Here is a 20,412-nt window from a genome sequence, read left to right on the forward strand (position 1 = left end):
GCTGTGTTGCTTGCCACAAGTATGGTTGTTTGTGGCCACTTTTTTTCACTAAAAAGGTGGTCTGGGATGAATTCAAGGCTACACTCAACGTGGGAGTAATCAAAGAGTCCTACAGTGACTGGAGCAGCCCGGTGGTCTTGGTGCCCTGGGTAAGACCAGTCCATTTTTGTGTGGAGTTTAGAAACATCAACATAGTGTCTGAGTTTGATGCATATCCGATGCCTCACATTGGTGAACTGCTCGATTGGTTAGGCATTGCTCACTTTTATTCGACACTGGATTTAAACAAGGGATATTGGCAGATTCCCTTGACTCCAATATCTTGTTGAAAAAATTGCCTTTTCCACTCTGTTTAGGGCACTCCAGTTTGTCACCCTTCCGTTTGGGTTGTTTGGAACCCCAGCAATGTTTCAATGTCTCATGGACAGAATCCTCTGCCAGCACAATGCATTTACAACATCTCAGGGCTATCTTGAGATCCCTGAAGAATTGTGTAAATGATAATACAGCAGCAATTGCAGCCTGCCCGAGACCCAAGACCAAAAAGGGGATGAGGCAGTTCCTGGGGCTGGCTGGCTATTATTGGATGTTTGTACCTAATTTTTCAGACGTCACCAGCCTGCTGACTGACCTCACTAAAAAAGGAGCATCAGATCCAGTCCAGTGGATGGAGCCATGTGAGCGGGCTTTTTTGCCAGTTACAAGCAGTTTTGTTTGGGGGCCCATGGTTGCATTTGCCAGATTTTTCTCTGACTGGTGTGTCAGAAAGAGGGCTGGGGGCTGTTTTGTCCTAGGTAGTGGAGGGAGAGGAGCGCCCCATGCTGTACTTCAGCCAGAAGCTCTTGTTGAGGAAGACCAAGTACAGCACCATAGAGAAGGAGTGTCTGGCCATCAAGTGGGCGGTCTTCATCCTCTGACACTACCTACTGGGGGCCCTTTCACCCTTCATTCTGATCATGCACCTCTCCAATGGCTACACCACATGAAGGATGCCAATGGGTGGATCACTTTTTGGTATCTGGCACTTCAACCATTCATATTTGAGGTGGTTCACAGACTGGGGGCACAGATGGTTGTGGCAGATTACCTCTCCCACCAGGGGAGGGGAGTTGCAGGCCTGATGGCTCCCCAGCAAAAGGCAAAGTAGGTCATGCACAAGATATCAGTACACAAGATATCAAGGTTCAGAAATAATTAGAGTTCAGGAGTTGAATAATGTAATGTTCCACAAATTAATATTTGTTGTTATAATCTGTGATTGAAAATATCTTCTCTTTCCAGCTGCTCGGTTTTTTTTTTTTTTGTATTTTCTAGTGTTTTCAGGCAATAGTAGTAGGGTTAACATAAAAAATTCCCGGTATAGACCATGCTTAAACTTCCAGTTTAAATCTGAATATGAAAACAGATACAAATATTTTGAGCATTAAACAGATATAGACACAGATACAGATAATGGAATTATGTTACACCGATGAGAGTTTTTTCATAGGGGAAACATTTTACCAGCCTATGAAAGCAACAGCTTGAGTCTAAACTAATGATTTTATAATCTGTTTCTGTCACAATCTGTTATGTGTAAGATTGTTAATAGCAGTGGAGCACTTTCAAATAGAGTTTGGGAAGCAGGAGCATGTCTCCAGCCTATAGAAGATGGAAAGCACTGTATGCAATAAGAGTAAAGTATTCACTTGAGATGTATTTGGAAAACAATCACCCTGAAACTCTTGATAAAAACCACAGAAAAAGGGTCACAAAATCTTGTCACAATGCACGCAACCAAACACACATCCCTGCCAACCTATCAGCGTGGCCTGAAGGCTGGATGGTGCACTATATAAGCACGATGCACAGTTAACTTCTAGGAAGACAGCACGTGAGTGCATCGTTGTGTCACTGGGCGCTGTGCTTTCTCATAAGCACCTCTCACAGACAAGGAAACTTCAAGGAAGCTTCAATGCAAAAGTATAAATCAGCTCTAATTCTTGAACAATCTCTGCATCATATATTATAACAAAAAATGCAACGATAACTTATATAGCCAGTAACAAATATCCATAAAACAACAGAAATGGAAAATCACAGACACAAAAATATTTGGATTAGAATATCAGAAAACATATGTGGTCATATCTCATGACATACCTGAAGTTAGTTGTACTTCAAATTCAAATTAATAAATTACTATTTTAATATGACAAAGAGGATTAGGATCACTAAAGAGACTATAGACTGAACTATGGCATTTACCTTCAACATTCACGTTAAAGGTGATAATATCATCATCAGTTTGGCAGGTGTACACTCCAGAGTGGAAATATTCTGATGAATGGATAACAATCCTCCTCATGTTGCCATCGGCTTGTATGTTCAGCCCTTCTTCTTGATGAAGCTCCTGCCCATCTTTGAACCAGCAGATAGCAGCTATGGGGTTTGAGATCTCACAGTACAGCACAATGGGGTTTCCAGCCTGTACTCTCTTATTGCTATCCTCATTTGGCAGAGGGATGAACTTATTCACAGCAGCTGGACAATGCAAGACATATCCATTGTTATTCATTATTTCACCAATGTGAACATGGAAATAACAATATATCAGCTATATATAGGCACAGTACATGTCTATATACTGTAAGCAAAGCTCTGAAGTTTGCAAAATTATTCCTAAGCTTTATACCTTGCACCTGAAGGACTGCTGAGTCACGGACTCCGCTGGCAATGAATGTGATCTCAGCTCCATTATACACACTCAACACATTGCAAAACCGCAGAGTGTGGATGTTCTTTGACTGGCTGATGCAAAGATTTTCACTTCTTTGCAGCTGAGTGCTATTGAGAAACCATGTGCCAATCTGAGCAGTGGAGAGCTCGATGGAGAACACAGCATCCTCCCCCTCAGTCACCCTAGTGTTCTTCAATGGTGTTTTTATCTTTGGACCTGGGACTATAAATATGAAAACATTAAAGACAGTAGCATTTTGAAAGACAATATAAGGCATATTAAGGATATGACTATATTTTGGTACATCCCATATATGCTTACAACTTCATATTTTAGGAGGATTAGCAGCAGTTTCTATTGACTATAGAAACTGCTATAACGTTATTTAAAAACTGTTTGTTAAAAATGTTACCTATTGCCTTTATCAAAACAAAGTAGAACTACAATTTTCTCTAATTTCACCCCTTTAAAAGGCTACCCTGTTCTAAACATCTTGTAGCACATTTCAAAAAGCACCTAGAAATAACATTTTATGATACCATATTTACTGATGTGTGCCAGTACTACATAACAATATTAGGAAACATATTTCAAATTTCCTTATCACAGTCTACCACCACACCCTATTTTCAGATTAATAGATCAGACCCAATACAAATATGTGATGGACAAAAACTGAGCACATAAACCATCCCGTATAATCCTCAGATACTACATTTTATATTTAAAATGGGGAATTATCATTTTCTTACCCAGATGCACTGATTTAGGGAACTCCACATGATCACTCCTGCCATATTTGTTAACACAGCAGACACGGAAGCGATAGTCACCCTCACATGGCACACTGTCACCCAGGATCTCAGCCAAGGTGCCAGTCTCTGTGGTGAAACAGCGCTCCCACTCCTGAGAGCCAATCTCCTGGAATTCTACTTGGTACATGAACTTGGTGGAATTCTGCAGGTTTGGGGAATGTGACCATGACAAAACAACACCATTTTGGCAGTCTGCATTCATCTGGACTCCAACAGGACAATTGGGTGGACAGTGTCTTATTGCTGGAAAAAAAAAGAAGGAATGAAACAAGACCCACAGCTGCATTTCCAACACTGTTTCTACTCCTCTGCATTTTCCTCACCCCCTCTCCCAGCAACTGTCACACAAACCTGCAATCCTAACTTGGGTGGGTGTATGTTTGTTCCCAGATCCTGACAAAGAAGGGGACAGTGCACTACATTACACTTATAACATTCTGCCCATAAATGTTGCACAATGGCCTAAATCCTAAAATAGGTCCTGTGGCCTAAAGGGCTGCATGTGCAACTGGGTAAATTCACACATATAGAAAACAAAGTTCAATCAATCCCATATTGTAGGACTTTACTATTTAGCAGCTATTAATCTATCAACTATTGTCTACATTGCTAATATCTCATTACACTCGGCCAGTGATTCTTTATGTGGATTCTAGAGTATCTGGGTATGGAACTTCTTAATGCATTTTTCTGCTCTAAGAGTCCTCATAGGCAAATGACACTGTGAATGTTGACAGTCCTGTACACAGTGCTTCTTGGTATGTGTGATGTCCTTTGAGACATAAGAGACTGTATAATTCAACTCTCAGTCAGTCAATCAATCACTAAATTAGTCAATAAATGATCATTTGGAATTGATTAATTGACAATAAATGATCATTTGGAAATGATGTGTTTTCCATGTTTACGGAAATGTACTAGTGTAACCCAACCAAATAACTGATGCTGTATCCTTATGTATGCTCATATGTATGTGTATATTATTTCCCTTGCCTAGCGTGTAAAACGTTCAGACGTGTATTATTTGTGTATGTGTGTCGGACGAAAATAAGTAATGACGCGCGACGATGGGTGATGACGTCACACGCGCGCCAGCTCGTTGAAGAGAGATGTGAGTGGTAGGTGTGGCTATCACTTAATCTGATCCATCTTCGCGGATATATTTCTAAATGGATGTCTGAACTGTTTTATTGCATTAGGTAAGTCACAATCGTTCTTTATATTCATAAATATTGTTTAAGTATTTTGTTTGTTCATATAAGGAAATGTGGATGGCTAATGCCGTTCGTTATTCGGATATAAAGTATGCAACACAACACATGTAAATTGTTTTTTTGCCGAATTAATATACTTGGTAAACCTGTTTGCACATTTATGTTATGGAAATAATGTTGTAAGTTTAAAAGTTATTACTGTTATGCATTTCGACGATGGGTGTTGAAGAGAGATGTGAGCCGCAGGTGTGGCTATCACTTAATCTGACCCATGTTCGCGAATATTTTTCTAAATGGATGTCTGAACTGTTTTATTGCATTAGCAATTGGACGTTACATCGCAAGCTCATTGTGGACGGACTGTCTCAGCATTCTGTGATCATGTTGGCTTCGCGCATTGAGGGAGAGCCGCGCTGGATTTCACTACGGAGTAATTTCGTCATCACTCAGCCTCAAGGAAGAGAAAGTTTCATCAAGTTTCATCATCAATTCTTGCAAAGACTCAGTAGACATTTACACATTCATACTGACTGAACTGAGCCAAACACATTCCTATTTAATTCGGACCTCCATATATACACATACATATGGGTGTTGACTAATTTTTTTTGTTGTTCTTGATAATTGATTCCTTTGTGTTCAATTGGTAAATTGTAAACAGCAAGGAACAATTTCATATGGTAATATGCAAAGTGTTTAATTACAGATTACCCTGCTGATTGAAGTGAAAAGGAAGGAGAAATAATGCATTCGGTGAATACAGTTACTGTTCAGTGAAACTTATTGTGTATGTTCCCTTCTGTTCGTTCAGTTAGTTCTGTAGTCAAACTAAGTTCATTCAAGTGCAGACACACATATTAAGATTATTAAGTATTTTATTATTCAATTTTATTATTCACTATTCAATTATTAAGTATTTTATTATTTTTATTTTGATGATGTGAGACCCCAAACCTGAGACTCCAAATACTATTGTTTATATGTATTTTGCTGAGCTCAGACCCAAGGAGATATTTTTCTTCCTTTTTCTTTGATATTAATCCGATGAACGGGTTACACTAGCACATGACAAATCAAATTAGAATGTAGTGGGAGAACCAGTACTTTATTATTATATTTAATTTGAAGGGTTAGATCTTTAATTCTTAAACATCAGTAACTCAATCACTCCTGCTGTCTACACTGCTGTGGTGATTAGCATTAGTTAATATCTATAAATGTCTACTTTTAAAGAAGATATGTATGTGTGATAAGTATATTAAGAAGTCCATATTTTGGGGGCTTTGGGGAAAAACTACTATCAAATTCACTCTTGATCATATGATTTCTTATGATATCTTATGATGGTGTAATTTCTTGCCTTTTATGCGTAGCTTGCAGCTTGTGCTAGATCTGCCTGCCATGCAAGTAACTGTGCCAGAGTCTTGGTAAGATGTATTTACAAAGACCAGGATGTGTGTTTTCCCAAAGGATTTGATAATGGTCTGATGTGTTTCCTGTAACTGCATGCCATCTTTAAACCAGTACACTTCCATGTCCTCCCCATCGACCTCAACACAGAAAGCTGCGTTTTCACCTTCCAGCACTTGCATTCTGTGAGGAAGCTTCTTTACAATTGGACCTGGAATAGCAAATAATTGGTATCACTGATCATCTATGCATTACTTGTCCACTTAATGTGTGTTTCCAATAAAATACAGTAAAAAAAAAAAAAAAAACCTAAATTCATATTTATTACTAACCCATCAAAACACAACTGCATGGGAAATACCACCATTAATGAAATAATCTCCAGTTACCCTTTACTGATAATTCTGCAATGCTTTTCCCACCATCAGGCATCTCACATACATAGACTCCATCATCGTCTGCCCCTACATCTTGTATAGTAAGACGCCGTCTTGTTCCATTCTGTTCCATGCTATATTTACTCCCTGGCTGAAGTCTCTGGTCTTCTAGGTACCATACGGTGGGGACAGACTCTTCTGGAACCTCACACTCCAGAATGGCAACATCCTTTTCCCTCACTTCCATGTCATGCAGAGCCCGTTTGAACTGCACTGGGGGCCCTGCCCAAAAAAAAAAAAAAAAAATCTGAATTTCTTTTCATGGTCATCAGGACATCACAAATGCAATAAGAGCTACAATGTGTTAAAAATTTGATGAATCCTTGATGTGACATGATTTACACACTGATCAGCCATAACAATAAAACCACTGGCAGGTGAAGTGAATAACATAGATTATCTTGTTACAATGCACCTGTCAAGGGGTGGGATATATTAGGCAGGAAGTGTTCTCAAAGTTGATGTGTTGGAGGCAGGAAAAATGGGCAAGTGTAAGGATCTGAGCAACTTTGATAAGGGCCAGATTGCGATGGCTAGACGACTGGGTCATTGTATCTCCAAAATGGCAGGCCTTGTAGGGTGTTCCTGGTATGCAGTGGTTAGTACCTATGAATTAGAACTTAGCAGCACCTCTTATACTGCAAATAATGGGTTCAAGCCACTTCTCTCTATTCTGAGCATCATTGTTAAAGAACTTACAAATCATATTCTGATTAAACCATTCGACCAGCCTATCCGTTTATGGATGGTAAACACTGTTGCGAATTGATTTAATCATACAGATTGCAAAGAGTGCGTGACATAAAGATCTCTTTGGGGATTCCGACTAGGGAAATAACATGGAAGAGTGCCTCTGCTACGTCCTTCTGCATCCTGAGCTGTTGAGAAGAGCCACAGGGTATCACATTGCGTAGTCCACTAGAACTAACACAAAACGATCCCTTTTTACACCCTTGTGCAGACCGTTCTAATGGCCCAACGAGGTCCAAGCCAATTCTTTTGAGGAGGACCTTGATTAAGGGAAGAGGGTGTAATGGCACTTTTGGGGTGGCCAACAGATTCACCAGCTGACATTCATGACATGCCGTTCACCACCTGCTAACATCACCATGAATGCCTGGCCAAAAGAAACGGGCCATGAGACAGTTTAGTGTTTTATCCTGCCTCGCTCCTGGTGGATGGGTGGCACCAGCAGATACTCATGAACATGCCTGTGGCATGTCAGGGATCCGGATTAGTGTTTCCAATTCCATGAGGAAACGCTGATCCTGGAAGTGCCCGGCTTCCCTGCTGCACCAGCAAACCTTTGCCCTGGTCCTTGTGAGCATGGTCCTTGAAGGTTCTACTTCTGTGGAGAGAGGGAGCTTGGACAGACATCAGAGAAGAAGGAGAAGGGGGGATGGAAAAGGCCCGGGAGAAAACCGGGTTTGGGGGCCGGTTTTGGGGTCTCAGCAACTCAGTTCTGGGGAGTTGGACTGAGTAGGGAGAAAGAGAGAGCGAGGAAAGTGAGAGACGCCTGGACCTGGGACTGCTGCCAATTGATCCTCTGCCCGCTGAACGGCTTTGTCTAGGGACACGGGCCAATGACACTGCACCCATCCGTGCTTTGAGCTGCATTGTATATATGAAAGGTGCTTTATAAATGAAGTTTATAAAGTGGGGGTGGATTGTGGAGGGGTGGTGAGGCCAAAAGAAATATGACTGAGGATCATCTATAAAAAAAAAAACACCCACAGAACACTCCTGTAGATCATTTAATGCAGAAATTGAGGTTCTGCATTATCTCCTGTATTTACCTGTACAATTAAATTTTGTTTGTCAGTGACAAGAGAGTTGGTCTGACAAGAAAGCTATTATGTATTTCACAGGAAAGAATATAAAGAACCAATTGGGCAAATACATAGAAGGTATATGGTTTATGGGCAAATCCCACAGGTTCAATGGCCCTTAGAGAGTGAGAATGGTGAGAGTGGAGAGGTGAATTATGCCGGATTGTTGTTAGGGTTTTACTAATCCTGTCTTAGTATGCACATGCCCTTTGGACACCATCTTCTCTGCTTACACAGGCATTGCTTGATGGATATCACTCTCTCAGAAAATAGTTCAATGTATGAGTGAAAAGGTTAAATGGTAATATTCTGCTATAAGGTCCACAAATAAGCAATATTTTAATACTTAACTAATGCTGTGATAATGATGAATTAAGACATACACTAATCCTTAGAGCACAGATTCCCTACCCTGGTCCTGGTATACTCCATGTCTTGCTTATTTCAGTGTTTTCCTTGCTCTAACACACCCACTTCTACTCAGGAAGGGGTGTTAATTAGCTTATTAGCTAAATCAGGTGTGTTGGGAGCAGGGAAAACATTAAAATATGCAGAACAGGAGGTTGGGAACCTGTGCCTTAGAGCATCAGGAAATAATGGAGCATATACAACAGCTTCTGTGTCATATATGAATAGCCATTAATAATGGTAATAGTTTTAATACCTTGAATTAATATCTTGTTACCTCATTCTTTTAATACTTTACTCATTATGTTAATATTATTAATTATGCAGTGTTAATAAAAATCATTTACATTACAAAAAGTCTGTTTATAAACAATCTAAGTTACAACAAATATTAGGCTATAATATAAATTTGAGACCATTTTGACTATTTGTTTTCAAGCACAAACAGGATATACACTATCCACCTTATTTTCAGTGTTCCAGTGGACTTTGTGTGTTTGAAAGTTTTTGCTCAAGACTTCTGCTTAGCTGGCTTGTATTTTAGTTTTTTAGAACAGCTCTTTGGCTTTGATTAAAAGCTTTGAATCTAAAGAAACTACATCATATTTTATGATTTTGAAAAATCATAAAATCATCATTTTGAGTGAAAACTCAGAGGTGGCATCTTGCTAGGAGGATATCACCACAATAATGTGAGTTGAACTGCATGTGAACAATGTTGATTGTTGCTGAGATTAGTTAGTTGTTTAATAGCCCAGTGGTGTGCAATGTTCCTAAACAGCAGCTGATGCAGGCAAGCATTAAGGTATTTCAGGAGCTGTTTGTTTTCTAATTATAAATGTGAGACTGGCTAGCAAGCTAACATTAGCTACATCTGTTCATAACAGTAGCTTGCATAGTCACATAGCTACGCTCATAGTTCAGAACTAGCAACTAACAAAACACAATATATCTTATATCTTAGAAGCACAGACAAATAAAATAAATACTCTCCAGTCATCTCACCCTATTGTGTCCCTGAGCTGCAGAGTGCTACACTGGTTGCTGAAACCCAGGAGGAAGCAGCTTGGCGAATGTGATCATGTGGACATGGAGTCCAGTCCTTTCGTCCAGATGATCTAGCACAGATACAAGAGCGACAGCATCAAGCTCTTGTGAGTCTGCAACAGCAGCAGCAGGAGATTCTGCCCAGAGTGGTGGAAAGGCTAACTGCAGGCCAAACTGCCATACAGAGCCTGATAACCTCCTCCTCCTCTACCATGAGCACCCCCTTTAGCTCTTTCTCTTTGGCCAGGATGACACCCCAAGATGTAGATGGCTGAGAGGAGAGTGGAGGCTGCACATTCAGGCCCTCCTGACGGGAGAAGTCCACTGGCTGCCTGTAGTCTGCCATCTGTCTGCTACATGGTCATGAGGAAGGCATTGCTCAAGTGGGCCGGATTGTCACCAGAGGAACATCGTCTGATCCGTGCTCATAGAGGAGGGGGATCATCCATTCACATATGCCCAATGAGTCCTGGACTCCTGAAAACACTGGGTGCAACTGGACCCTGCCCAACCTGAGAAGGTCATCAAGCAGGTGTGCCTTTCTTACACAAGCACTGGTAGGGAGGGCCAACTGGCATGATGTCAGCAACTGCGGAGAGCCCCAGATCATGGGGAGGGCAGGCCAATCCCAGTCTTGCTGTAAGCTTTTTTTATCTTTTTTTTTCTCTATCTTTTTTATTACTTTTTTCTTTGTCATTGTCATTAATTTTTACATTAGAAGTCATCCTTTCAACTCTTCAGAGCCCAAAATCATCTTTCTTTTGAGGCGGAGCAGGAACTGGATGACATTGTCAGCTCTTTAATTGAAAGGGGTGCATTTGTCCCATGTAAACTAGTCCAGTGAACAGCCCACTTCTGGTGATCAGAAAATCAAACATTTGTTAGTGTCTCATGCAAGATTTAAGGTGAGTAAATTCTGCTGTACATCTATTAGCTCCAATTGTTCCAAATCCTTCTAATATTTTGTCAAATATGCCTCCAAATTCCAAATTTTTCTCTGTAATCGATCTGGCAAATGCATTTTTCATGTCTTTATGCACAAGGACAGCCAGTATTGGTTTGCTATATATTTAAGGGCAAATGCTATTAGTGGTGTGTTATGCTGCAGGGTTTCTGTGATTCTCCAACTTTTTTCTCTCAAGAGCTACAAAGAAACTTAGAATCATTTTAGCCAACAGGTGGCAGCACTCTCGAAAAGTTATATAGATGATCTGCTCATTTGCTCTGAGACTAGGGCACAATGCAAATTGGACACCAAGGCACTGTTAATGTTCTTAGCTGGGAATGGGTGTAAAAGTTCCAAATCTAAACAGCAGTTGGGCCAACCTAAAGTAAAATATTTGGGATGTCCTAACATCTGCAGGGCAACAAATTGACTCAGATAGGACTGCTAGCATCCAAAATTCACGAAAGCCCACAACAAAATGACAGGTGATAATTTGGTTTGGCATGCTTAATTAATTGCCGACCTTGGATTATTGATTTTGCGACAATTTCCCAGCTGTTACAAGACATTGCACATCGCCATAATTTGGCATTGAATAGCCATGTCCAATGGACAGCAGAGGTGGGCACTGCTTCTGAATAACTGAAAACAGCTATTTCATCTGCTCCAGGTCTGGGTAATCCAGATTATGATAAAACCTTTCAGCTTTTTATGAATGAAAATGTCTGGTGTATTGACACAGTAACAAGGAGACAAAAATAGGCCTGTTGTATATTATTCTAAGCATTTAGATCCAGTGACTTGAGATCACCCTCTGTGTTTGAGATCATTGGCAGCTATAGCCAAAGCCATCCTGTCTAGAACTGATCTTGTAGCAATGCACAAATTGGATGTTTATGTACCACATCAGGTAAACCAAATTTTGACATTAGCTCACACAACTCATTTATCAAATGCTCATGTGTTAACACTTCAGAACATTTAGTTTACTTTGGCCAGTGTTACTATTTATCATTGTAACACACTGAATCCAGCTAGTCTACTACCAAATGAGTTGGAAGGGGTACCCCATGACTGTTTGACTGTTTTGGACATTATATCTAAAACACGTGTGGACTTAACTGATCAACCTGACCTGAAAGCTGACATTGTGTTTTATGTGGATGGGTCATCCTTGTGGCTAAGCAGATGGTACTCCTTCTACTGCATATGCAATTGTTGATTGATGATTTTGATATGGTTGGGTCTTACAAACTCCCACCACATCTCTCAGCATAAGCAGCTGAATTATTTGCACTCACGAGAGCATGCATCTTAGCAGAGGGCCATTCTCTCACTGGCTACACTGATGATGCTTCTCATGAAACAGGGACACTTCGGAAACACAGGTTTTTTGATATCCTCACAAATTCCGAGTATGGGTCACCATACTTGGCCACACGTCACTTCACTTCACTTCAAAACTAATTACTCATTCCACATTGATTGCCAATTTACTGGATGCAGTTATACTCCAGTCTTCTATTACTGTTTGTAAATATAAAGCTTGCACTAGTAACTCTGATCCTGTTTCTCTAGGCAACACACATGTTAATTCAGTGGCGAAGGACACAGTATTATATTCTTTTCTACCTGCACTACAGATGTCCCAGTCCACAGATCATGAACATATTAACTTTGATAATTTTTCACTGACTAACCCTGACGATCTTGTTAATTTACAGCAAAGTGCAATGGCTAAAGAACTGCAATCTAACTGTGTTGAAGATCCATAGGTCTTTGGTATGATTCCAATGGACATCCAGCACTTCCATCTACGTGCCTTCCCTTTTTGGCGAAATTGATACATGGGTCGGCCCATGTATCAAAGGAGGGTATGCTGGCAGCAGTAAACAGGAGTCAAGTCAAGTCAAGTGGAGTTTACTTTCCTTTCATATACAAGTACATAGTGAAATGAAACAACGTTTCTCCAGGACCAAGGTGCTACATAAGACAAACACAGAAATTGGTTTGCACCTGGCTTCTCAGTATTTGCTGACAAATTTCACAGATCCTGTGTAATTTGTGTTCGGCACAACATAGATAAGGCACTACAATTAGCAAATATCCCACTGCAGACTTTCCATTTGAACACATTTTGTTGGATTTCATTGAATTGACACCCTGTGATTGATATGTTCAAATACCCAGAATGTTTCCCATGTAGGAAACAGGATGCACAAGCCATAACAAAGAGTTTGCTCAATGAATTGATTGCTCAATGAATTGATTCCTGAATTTGTTATCCCAGCGAAAACTTCATCAGACAACATAGGACATTTGTGAACAAATTGATTCAGCATCTTTCAAGTGCATTAGGTATTCATTTGAAAACACATTGTACCTATCACCCTCAATCTGCAGGGGTAGTGGAATGTTTAAATCAGACCATTAAGCAAAATTGTCAAAGGTAATGGCAGACACAGGTCTAAACTGGGTGCAAGCACTGCCACTTGTCCTTATGTATATCAGGGGCAGACAAAATCACCAAACAGGATTAAGCCCAATGGAAGTACTGTGTGGTTTTCCATTTCAGATTCCTAACCTTTCTTCTTATAGGCATGTTGAAGGGTCTCTGCAGCAAATAGATGACTATATGATAAAATACAAGAGTGGATTGTGCTAAGCTCTTTAGTCTATCCATTCACAGGTCAAGGCAGCATTGCCAGCAGGTGCTGAGAGTTCTCTACACTCCCGAAAGGTTGGTGACTGGAGAGTGGTCAAGAGTCATCGCAGGAAGACATGGCATAAACCAAGGTGGGACGGACCCTGGCAAGTGATGTTGGCAAACATGTCTGATGTTCGAGTCACTGAAAGAGAGACATGGATTCATGCCTCACACTACAGGAAGGTTTATCCATCTTGTGTAACCGATAACAACAGGTTAAGCCCAAGAGCGTTCCCGCACCGAGGGGAACCAATGAGGGAGTAGCGAAAAAAAGAATTTGTCTACCTAAATTTCACTGAATATCCATATTTATTATTTTTCTTCCTCATTTGTTTGATGCTTCTAAGAATTGCAAGAGTGAACATTGTAATCGTAGTAGGAAAAAGAATAAGTTAATCAATCATGACGCAGTAGTATGCTCTGGCCCCATCCCAAAGAGGCATGGTGATGTAGCTTACAGCAGGTTATGGTCACTGAACTGCTGGATGTCCAGGTGGTGCTCCAAAAACAATGTGGGCTTTATAGCTAATTGGAGCATTTTTGAGGTCAAGGCTGGCCTGTTAGGGCAGGATGGTATCCATCCTGATCAGGAAGGTGCTGCTCTCATTTCTTGCAGCATAGCACATAGTCTCAGAACAGGCATATTTAACCAGTGACAATCCAGAGCCAAGGCCAGGGAGCAGACAAGCAGGCTAAACTGACCATCTGCTAGCTGCTGAGTCATCACTCAGGTTCCACCATATTGAGATTGTGTCTGTTCCCTGAGCTAAACAAAAATGCAGAAATACTGAGAGAGTTTGTTTTAGTAACCTAATTACATAAAATTAGATCATACTGAATGCACAGCCAGCACCTCTGATCTGAAGGTAGGACTGTTAAATATTAGATCTCTTACTTCTAAAGCGCTTACTGTTAATGAAACTATTACTGATAAGGAGTTTAATGCACTGTGTTTAACAGAAACATGGATTAAACCAAATGAGTATGCAACACTAAATGAAGTTAGTCCTCCCAGATACAGGTATCATCAGTCTCATCTAACTGGCAGAGGAGGAGGTGTCAGTTATTTATAATGATAATCTAGGTGTCACACAAAAAGCTTGACATAGTTTGAAGTTCTTTATACTAACATATGCAGCCACAAAAATAAGTCTACCCAGTTGGTTCCACTAATTATTATTTACCCCTATGTATGTAGTAGCGATGACTTCATTAATTTCTTCAATGGCTAAATTGAAAATATCAGACAAAAATTCAGATTATAATTAATATAAGCTATATCAGATCAGCTATTAGAATGTTCCCCTTTCAGAGACTGAATTAATTTCACTTGTAACTTGTGTACAAGATACCTTAGCTACATGTTTCTTCAAATAGATAATACCAGAAACAATCGAATCTCTCCTAAAAATAATCAATTCTGCCCTTAGCACTGGCTATGTGCCTAAATCTTTTGAACTAGCAGTTATCAAACCCCTGATTAAAAAAACCTAACCTCAACCCCTGTCAGCTATCTAACTATAGGCTAATATCAAACTTCCCCTTTGTCTCCAAGATCCTAGAAAAAGTTGTATCACAGCAGTTATGCTCATACCTATAGATGTGGCCTTTAAGAATGTGCATTTTTTCTGCTGCTTGTTGCGAAATGGTTCTGAGAGAGGTTCACAGATCCACTGGCCAAGGACAAGCAGATCATGGACCTCAGTACAAGAAGTAGCACCGTTTGGCTGGGAAAAAAGAGGATATGCTCTATACACAATATGTCCTGGCAGAACTACTGTATCTACTAGCAAGCCTTCATTTGTTCAAATGAAACATGAGCCCGCAGCTTGTGCGTGATCTTGCTTGATACCGCAGGAAATTGCAGGATCTCTTTTCCTCGCATTCTCAATGGCCACATCTGTACATAGGAATAACATTCATTTAATGTATCAGTCAGGATTTGGGCCTCATCATAGCACAGAGACAGCACTGTTTAAAGTGGTAAATGACCTACTATTGGCCTCTGATCAGGGTTGTGTCTCCTTGCTTGTGTTGCTTGATCTTAGTGCAGCTTCTGACACCATTGATCATACTATTGTACTTCATAGATTAGAAAATGATGTTGGAGTTAAGGGAATGGGCCTCTCCTGGCTCAGGTCTTATTTGACTGATCATTATCAGTTTGTAGATGATAGGTAAAGTTAAAGTTTGGTGTTCCACAAGGTTCTGTTTTAGGCTCACTGCTTGTTCTTTATATATGCTACCTCTGGGTAAATTTATTTGTAAACATGGTATTAGCTTCCACTGTTATGCTGATAACACACAGTTGTATGTTTCAGCAAAGCCAGGTGTGAGACACCAGCTTAATAAAGTAGAGGAATGTGTGAAGGACATTAGCCACTGGGTGCTTAGTAACTTAAGATAAGAAATATAATGTCACTACATGATGCTAGTTCATGCTTTTGTTACCTCTAAGTTAGATGCCTTACTGTCCGGATGTTCCAGTGGGTGCTTAAACAAGCTCCAGTTACTCCAGAGTGCAACAACAAGAGTCCTTATTAGAACCAGAAGATATGACCACATCGCCCCTATTGTATCTAAATGCATTGGCTCCCAATCAAATTTCGCATTGATTAAAAAATACTACTATTTACCTATAAAACACTAAATAGTCTCACGCAGCAGTACCTGAGTGAAACTCTCATCTTTTATAGTGACCTTGAATAGTGACAGCTACAGCTACATCTCTTATAAAGCCCCACAGTTATGGAACAGCCTTCCAATTATTGTTCAGGACCCAGACACAGTCTCAGTGTTTAAGTCTAGGCTGAAAAATTAAATTTGTTTAATCAAGCCTTTTGTGATTTTTTTTTCTCAGGTAAAGGAGCAAATCTGGAGAGTTCATGGGCAGAGAGTGTTGTGGTGAACTGGGATGTATGGATGTTGTCGCCCCCCCACTCTCACACATCACTCAGGTTTGCTGACAGTGTAGTGGCTGGCTGCTTTATGTCCCAGGGCTCCCTCATATCTGCATTACTTTCTGGTGCTCCCTTTTAGTTATGCTGTCATAGTGAGTCTTGCCGGAGTCCCTCCTTGCACGGTAAACACAATGTGCATTGTCCTTAGCCATTACATGATAATAAGCATACCTAATAATCTGTGTTTCTCTCTCTTCTCTCTCTGTCGAGCTACACAAGCTATTCCTGAGATACCAGTGGTCCTGACCACCTCTGCTGTCCATGACCTGCCTGATTCAGCCTGATGCCCTACTTCTGGTTGGAGTTCTCATCTGGAAACTACTCACTGCTGCCGAGGATAGCCCTGTATAGACAGCCTAAAGAGACATGAGATTACTGTGGATTGTACCACTTAGAAACTATGAAGATGGCTTTAGGACTGCAATTGCCACAAACAGTTTTACACTCACTTCTCCATCAGTGAACAGTTTGATAACTTCAACAAAATAGACTTCATGTGAAAACTATGACGAATTTTTCTCTGGTTACACAACTGCACTTTTTACCATGTAGTACACAGTTTGGGTTCCTTTTTGAGTCTGGTTCTTCCTAAATATCATTAAAGGGAGATTTTCCTTGCCACCATCTCCTCTGGCTTGCTCATTAACGACAAATTTATAAATGTGTAAATTTAAAATTTATATCCTGAATTTATATTTTTCTGTAAAGCTGCTTTGTGACAATGTCCACTGTTAAAAGTAATATACAAATAAAATTTAATTGAATGTCCAAAAGAGGGAATATGGTAAATGATTGAAGTTCATACCTTTATTAAAATGTTGATCATTTATTTATTAGTTATTGCTTTATTATCATTAGTTAGTCATTCACTATTTACATTTACATTAAGATTTATGCCATTTGGCAGATGCCCTTATCCAGAACGAGCTACAGAGGTGCTTTGAAGTCTCTATCAATAGATACATCCTGATACTAGTTCACTGGCTAAGAATACTATCAGTCCAAAAAAACTCTGTACAGCACACAGACAAGATTTATTTATTATTGTTGTTGTTTTAAAATAATTTTCTAATTTAAGAACTTCATGAAGAGATACGTCTTTAGTTGTTGTTTGAAGACTGTCAGTGATTCAACTGTTCGGACATCCAGGGGAAGTTCATTCCACCTCTTAGGTGCCAGAACAGAGAAGAGTCTTGATGCATGCTTTCCCTGTACCCTAAGAGATGGTGGGACCAATTGAGCAGTGCTAGAGGATCGGAGGGAGTGTGGTGCAGTGCGGGGCATGATAATTGCCTTAAGGAAGGTGGTTGCTGGTCCGTTTTTGACTTAGGCAAGCATAAGTGTTTTAAATCTGATGTGGGCAGCTACACGAAACCAGTGGAGGGAGGGTAGCAATGCGGTGGTGTGGGAGAACTTGGGAAGGTTGAAAACAAGTTGTGCAGCTGCATTCTGGCTCAATTGCAGAGGATGAATGGCACTCACAGGAAGACCTGCCAGGAGCCAGTTGCAGTAATCCAACTGCAAAATGCAAAAAGGGACTGAACAAGCACCTGAGTGGCCTCTGTGGATAGAAGTGAATGAATACTTCTGATGTTGTAAAGGACAAATCGGCATGAGTGTGTCAGATGAGCATTATGAGAGGAAAAGGACAGCTGATTGTCCATGTTTACCCAAAGGTTGTGTATAGTGACAGAAGGTGAGAGCTGAGAGTTTTCCAGGGAGATTGCAAGATCCTGACTTGGGGATGAATCACCTGCGATGAACAGCATTTCAGTTTTGCTGGGATTACATTTCAGCTGATGAGCTGCCATTTTAGAAGAATTTTCTTGATATAGAAGTATTTTTGATCAGTGTATGATGTAATCCATCAGGTTGAAATAATCAAGGTGAAATGCGTTGATCCATCAAAGGCCTAAGAATGACTTTGAAGTGTATTTTAATGAAGTGTCTTTTAATCATGAAGAGAATGTGACCCTATTTTAAATCAGTGTTTAAGTATTGTTCTAATCAATTAGAAAATAATTTTATAGAGAATATTTGTGTATGTGAATCACGTAAACTAAGGCAAACTGATGTGACCCAGTTTGTGGAAAATTACTAAGCACACAGTCTCATTCATAAATTGTATTTTATCTTTTTATTGTATCTTTTCAGTTCAGGTTTTCTCTGTCCTTTCTCATGGGAAAATGCTCTTTCTCTACCGGTATACTGAAGTGCATTGGTAAGGTTGTGATGAATGTTAACGTTTTAAAAAATAAATAAATAAACTGACTGAGATCATGCCACAATTTAAATGAAGCTAGAGGGCCAATGAAATAATTGTGGTGAGAGTTCATGGGTGTGATTAAAAGAAACTATGAGAAAACTCCTCCTAATTAGATTGTTTTAGAATTGCATAAAAGCTTGAGCCACTACTATGAAAATTAGATGATCTGCAGTCATCTCGGCTTTGTTGGTTGATTCAATAAAGTCTGATTTTTGGCATCTAAAACCCCTTGACTTTGGAAAGTTATTTTTCTTATTCTGAACTGAAGAGTTTTGCCACGACACCATCCATGATGATATGTCTGCCAGACATGCTGAGATCTGAGTAGAAATATGAGTGTGTGAGGGAGGGAAGGAGAGGATGAGTTGAGTGTCATTCACATAGCAGTGATATTAAAATCCATGTGATGATATGACCTCACCGAGAGATAGAGTATAGAGGGAGAACAGAAGAGGACCAAGTACTGAGCCTTGTGGGACGTAAGTGGAGAGTCTGCATGGAGCAGATATGTATCCCCTCCATATCACCTGATATGACTGACCCTACAGGTAGGAAGCAAACCATTGCCATGCTCTGCCACGAATTCCAAGACTCATGAGGATGGACAAGAGAGTCTTGTGGTTGATACTGTGGTTAGGATCTTGGAGGTTGTTCTGTGAGAGTTAGAGAGACAGCTGATTGTAGACGGTGTGTTAGAGGATGTTAAAAAGAAATGAGAGAAGTGATGCTGGTCAGTATTGATGTCTGAGGGATCCACAGTGGGTTTCTTCAGGATATGAATAATCCTTACTCACATGAATGCATTTGGTACATGACCAGATGTTATGGAGCAATTAATGATATTAGTGATGATGGTGAGGAGGTCTTGTGAGATGGTCTGGAGCATTGCGCAAGGGATTAGATCCAACGGGCAGGTGGTAGGATTGCAGGACAACACATCTCTTCTGTTGCCAGATTAGAAAAATGTGCCAGAGAATGAGAAGGGAAATCATGAATGTGTAGTGTAGGAGTTGGGGTATGACTGGCAGATTTTTTCAATCTCCCCATCATAAAAGGTGGCAAAGTCTTCAGCAGTCAGGGAGTATAGAGCAGGAGGAGCCGCAGGTTAAGTAGTGAAAAAAATTTGTTGTGGAGCTTCTGAGGATCTTGTGCAGACCTTTACAGCTTTTCCTTGTAGATGGCAGTCTTAGCAGAAGTCACATCAGATGAGAATTTGGACAGGAGAGCAAACTAGTTGCATAAGTGTGCGCACTCCTAAACTGATACTTTTTTGAGGCACCTTTTGATTTTATTACACCACTCAGTCTTTTTGGGTAAAAGTCTATCAGTGTGGCACATCTTGACTTGACAATATTTTCCCACTCTTTCTTGCAAAAACTTCATAGATCCATCAAATTGTAAGGGCATCTTCTGTGCACAGCCCACTTCAGGTCACCCCATAGATTTTTAGTTTCAGGTCAGGATTCAGGTCTGTGCTAGGTCATTCAAAAACATTGATCTTCTTTTGGTTAAGCCATTCCTTTGTTGATTTGTATACTTTGGGTCATTGACATGCTGAAAGGTGAAATTCCTTTTCATCTTCAGCTTACTAGCAGAAGGTTTTGCACTAAAATCGACTAGTATTTGTAGCTATTCATTATTCCCTCCACCTTGA

General features: G+C 40.2%; 1 protein-coding gene across 12 annotated transcripts in view; it reads right to left on the reverse strand.

Moving 5' to 3' along the window:
* obsl1a (obscurin like cytoskeletal adaptor 1a) overlaps positions 1-20,412 on the reverse strand; it is a 126,673-nt gene that overhangs the window by 97,289 nt on the left and 8,972 nt on the right. For 11 of the 12 annotated variants that reach the window (XR_008300980.1, XR_008300985.1, XR_008300983.1 and 8 more), the window contains exons 3-7: positions 6,548-6,817; positions 6,109-6,369; positions 3,472-3,777; positions 2,675-2,941; positions 2,248-2,523 (exon numbers count right to left, since the gene is read on the reverse strand). Coding sequence is in view for 8 of the 12 variants with exons in the window: in XM_053229459.1 (XP_053085434.1) it covers positions 2,248-2,523; positions 2,675-2,941; positions 3,472-3,777; positions 6,109-6,369; positions 6,548-6,817 (1,380 nt within the window). In the remaining 4 variants the exon portion in view is untranslated. Of the gene's footprint in view, positions 1-2,247; positions 2,524-2,674; positions 2,942-3,471; positions 3,778-6,108; positions 6,370-6,547; positions 6,818-9,837; positions 10,634-20,412 lie in introns of those variants that run through there. The other variant, XM_026945532.3, reaches the window with a different exon arrangement.

The sequence above is a fragment of the Pangasianodon hypophthalmus genome, chromosome 2 (genome assembly GCF_027358585.1).
Source record: "Pangasianodon hypophthalmus isolate fPanHyp1 chromosome 2, fPanHyp1.pri, whole genome shotgun sequence".
Taxonomy (NCBI): domain Eukaryota; kingdom Metazoa; phylum Chordata; class Actinopteri; order Siluriformes; family Pangasiidae; genus Pangasianodon; species Pangasianodon hypophthalmus.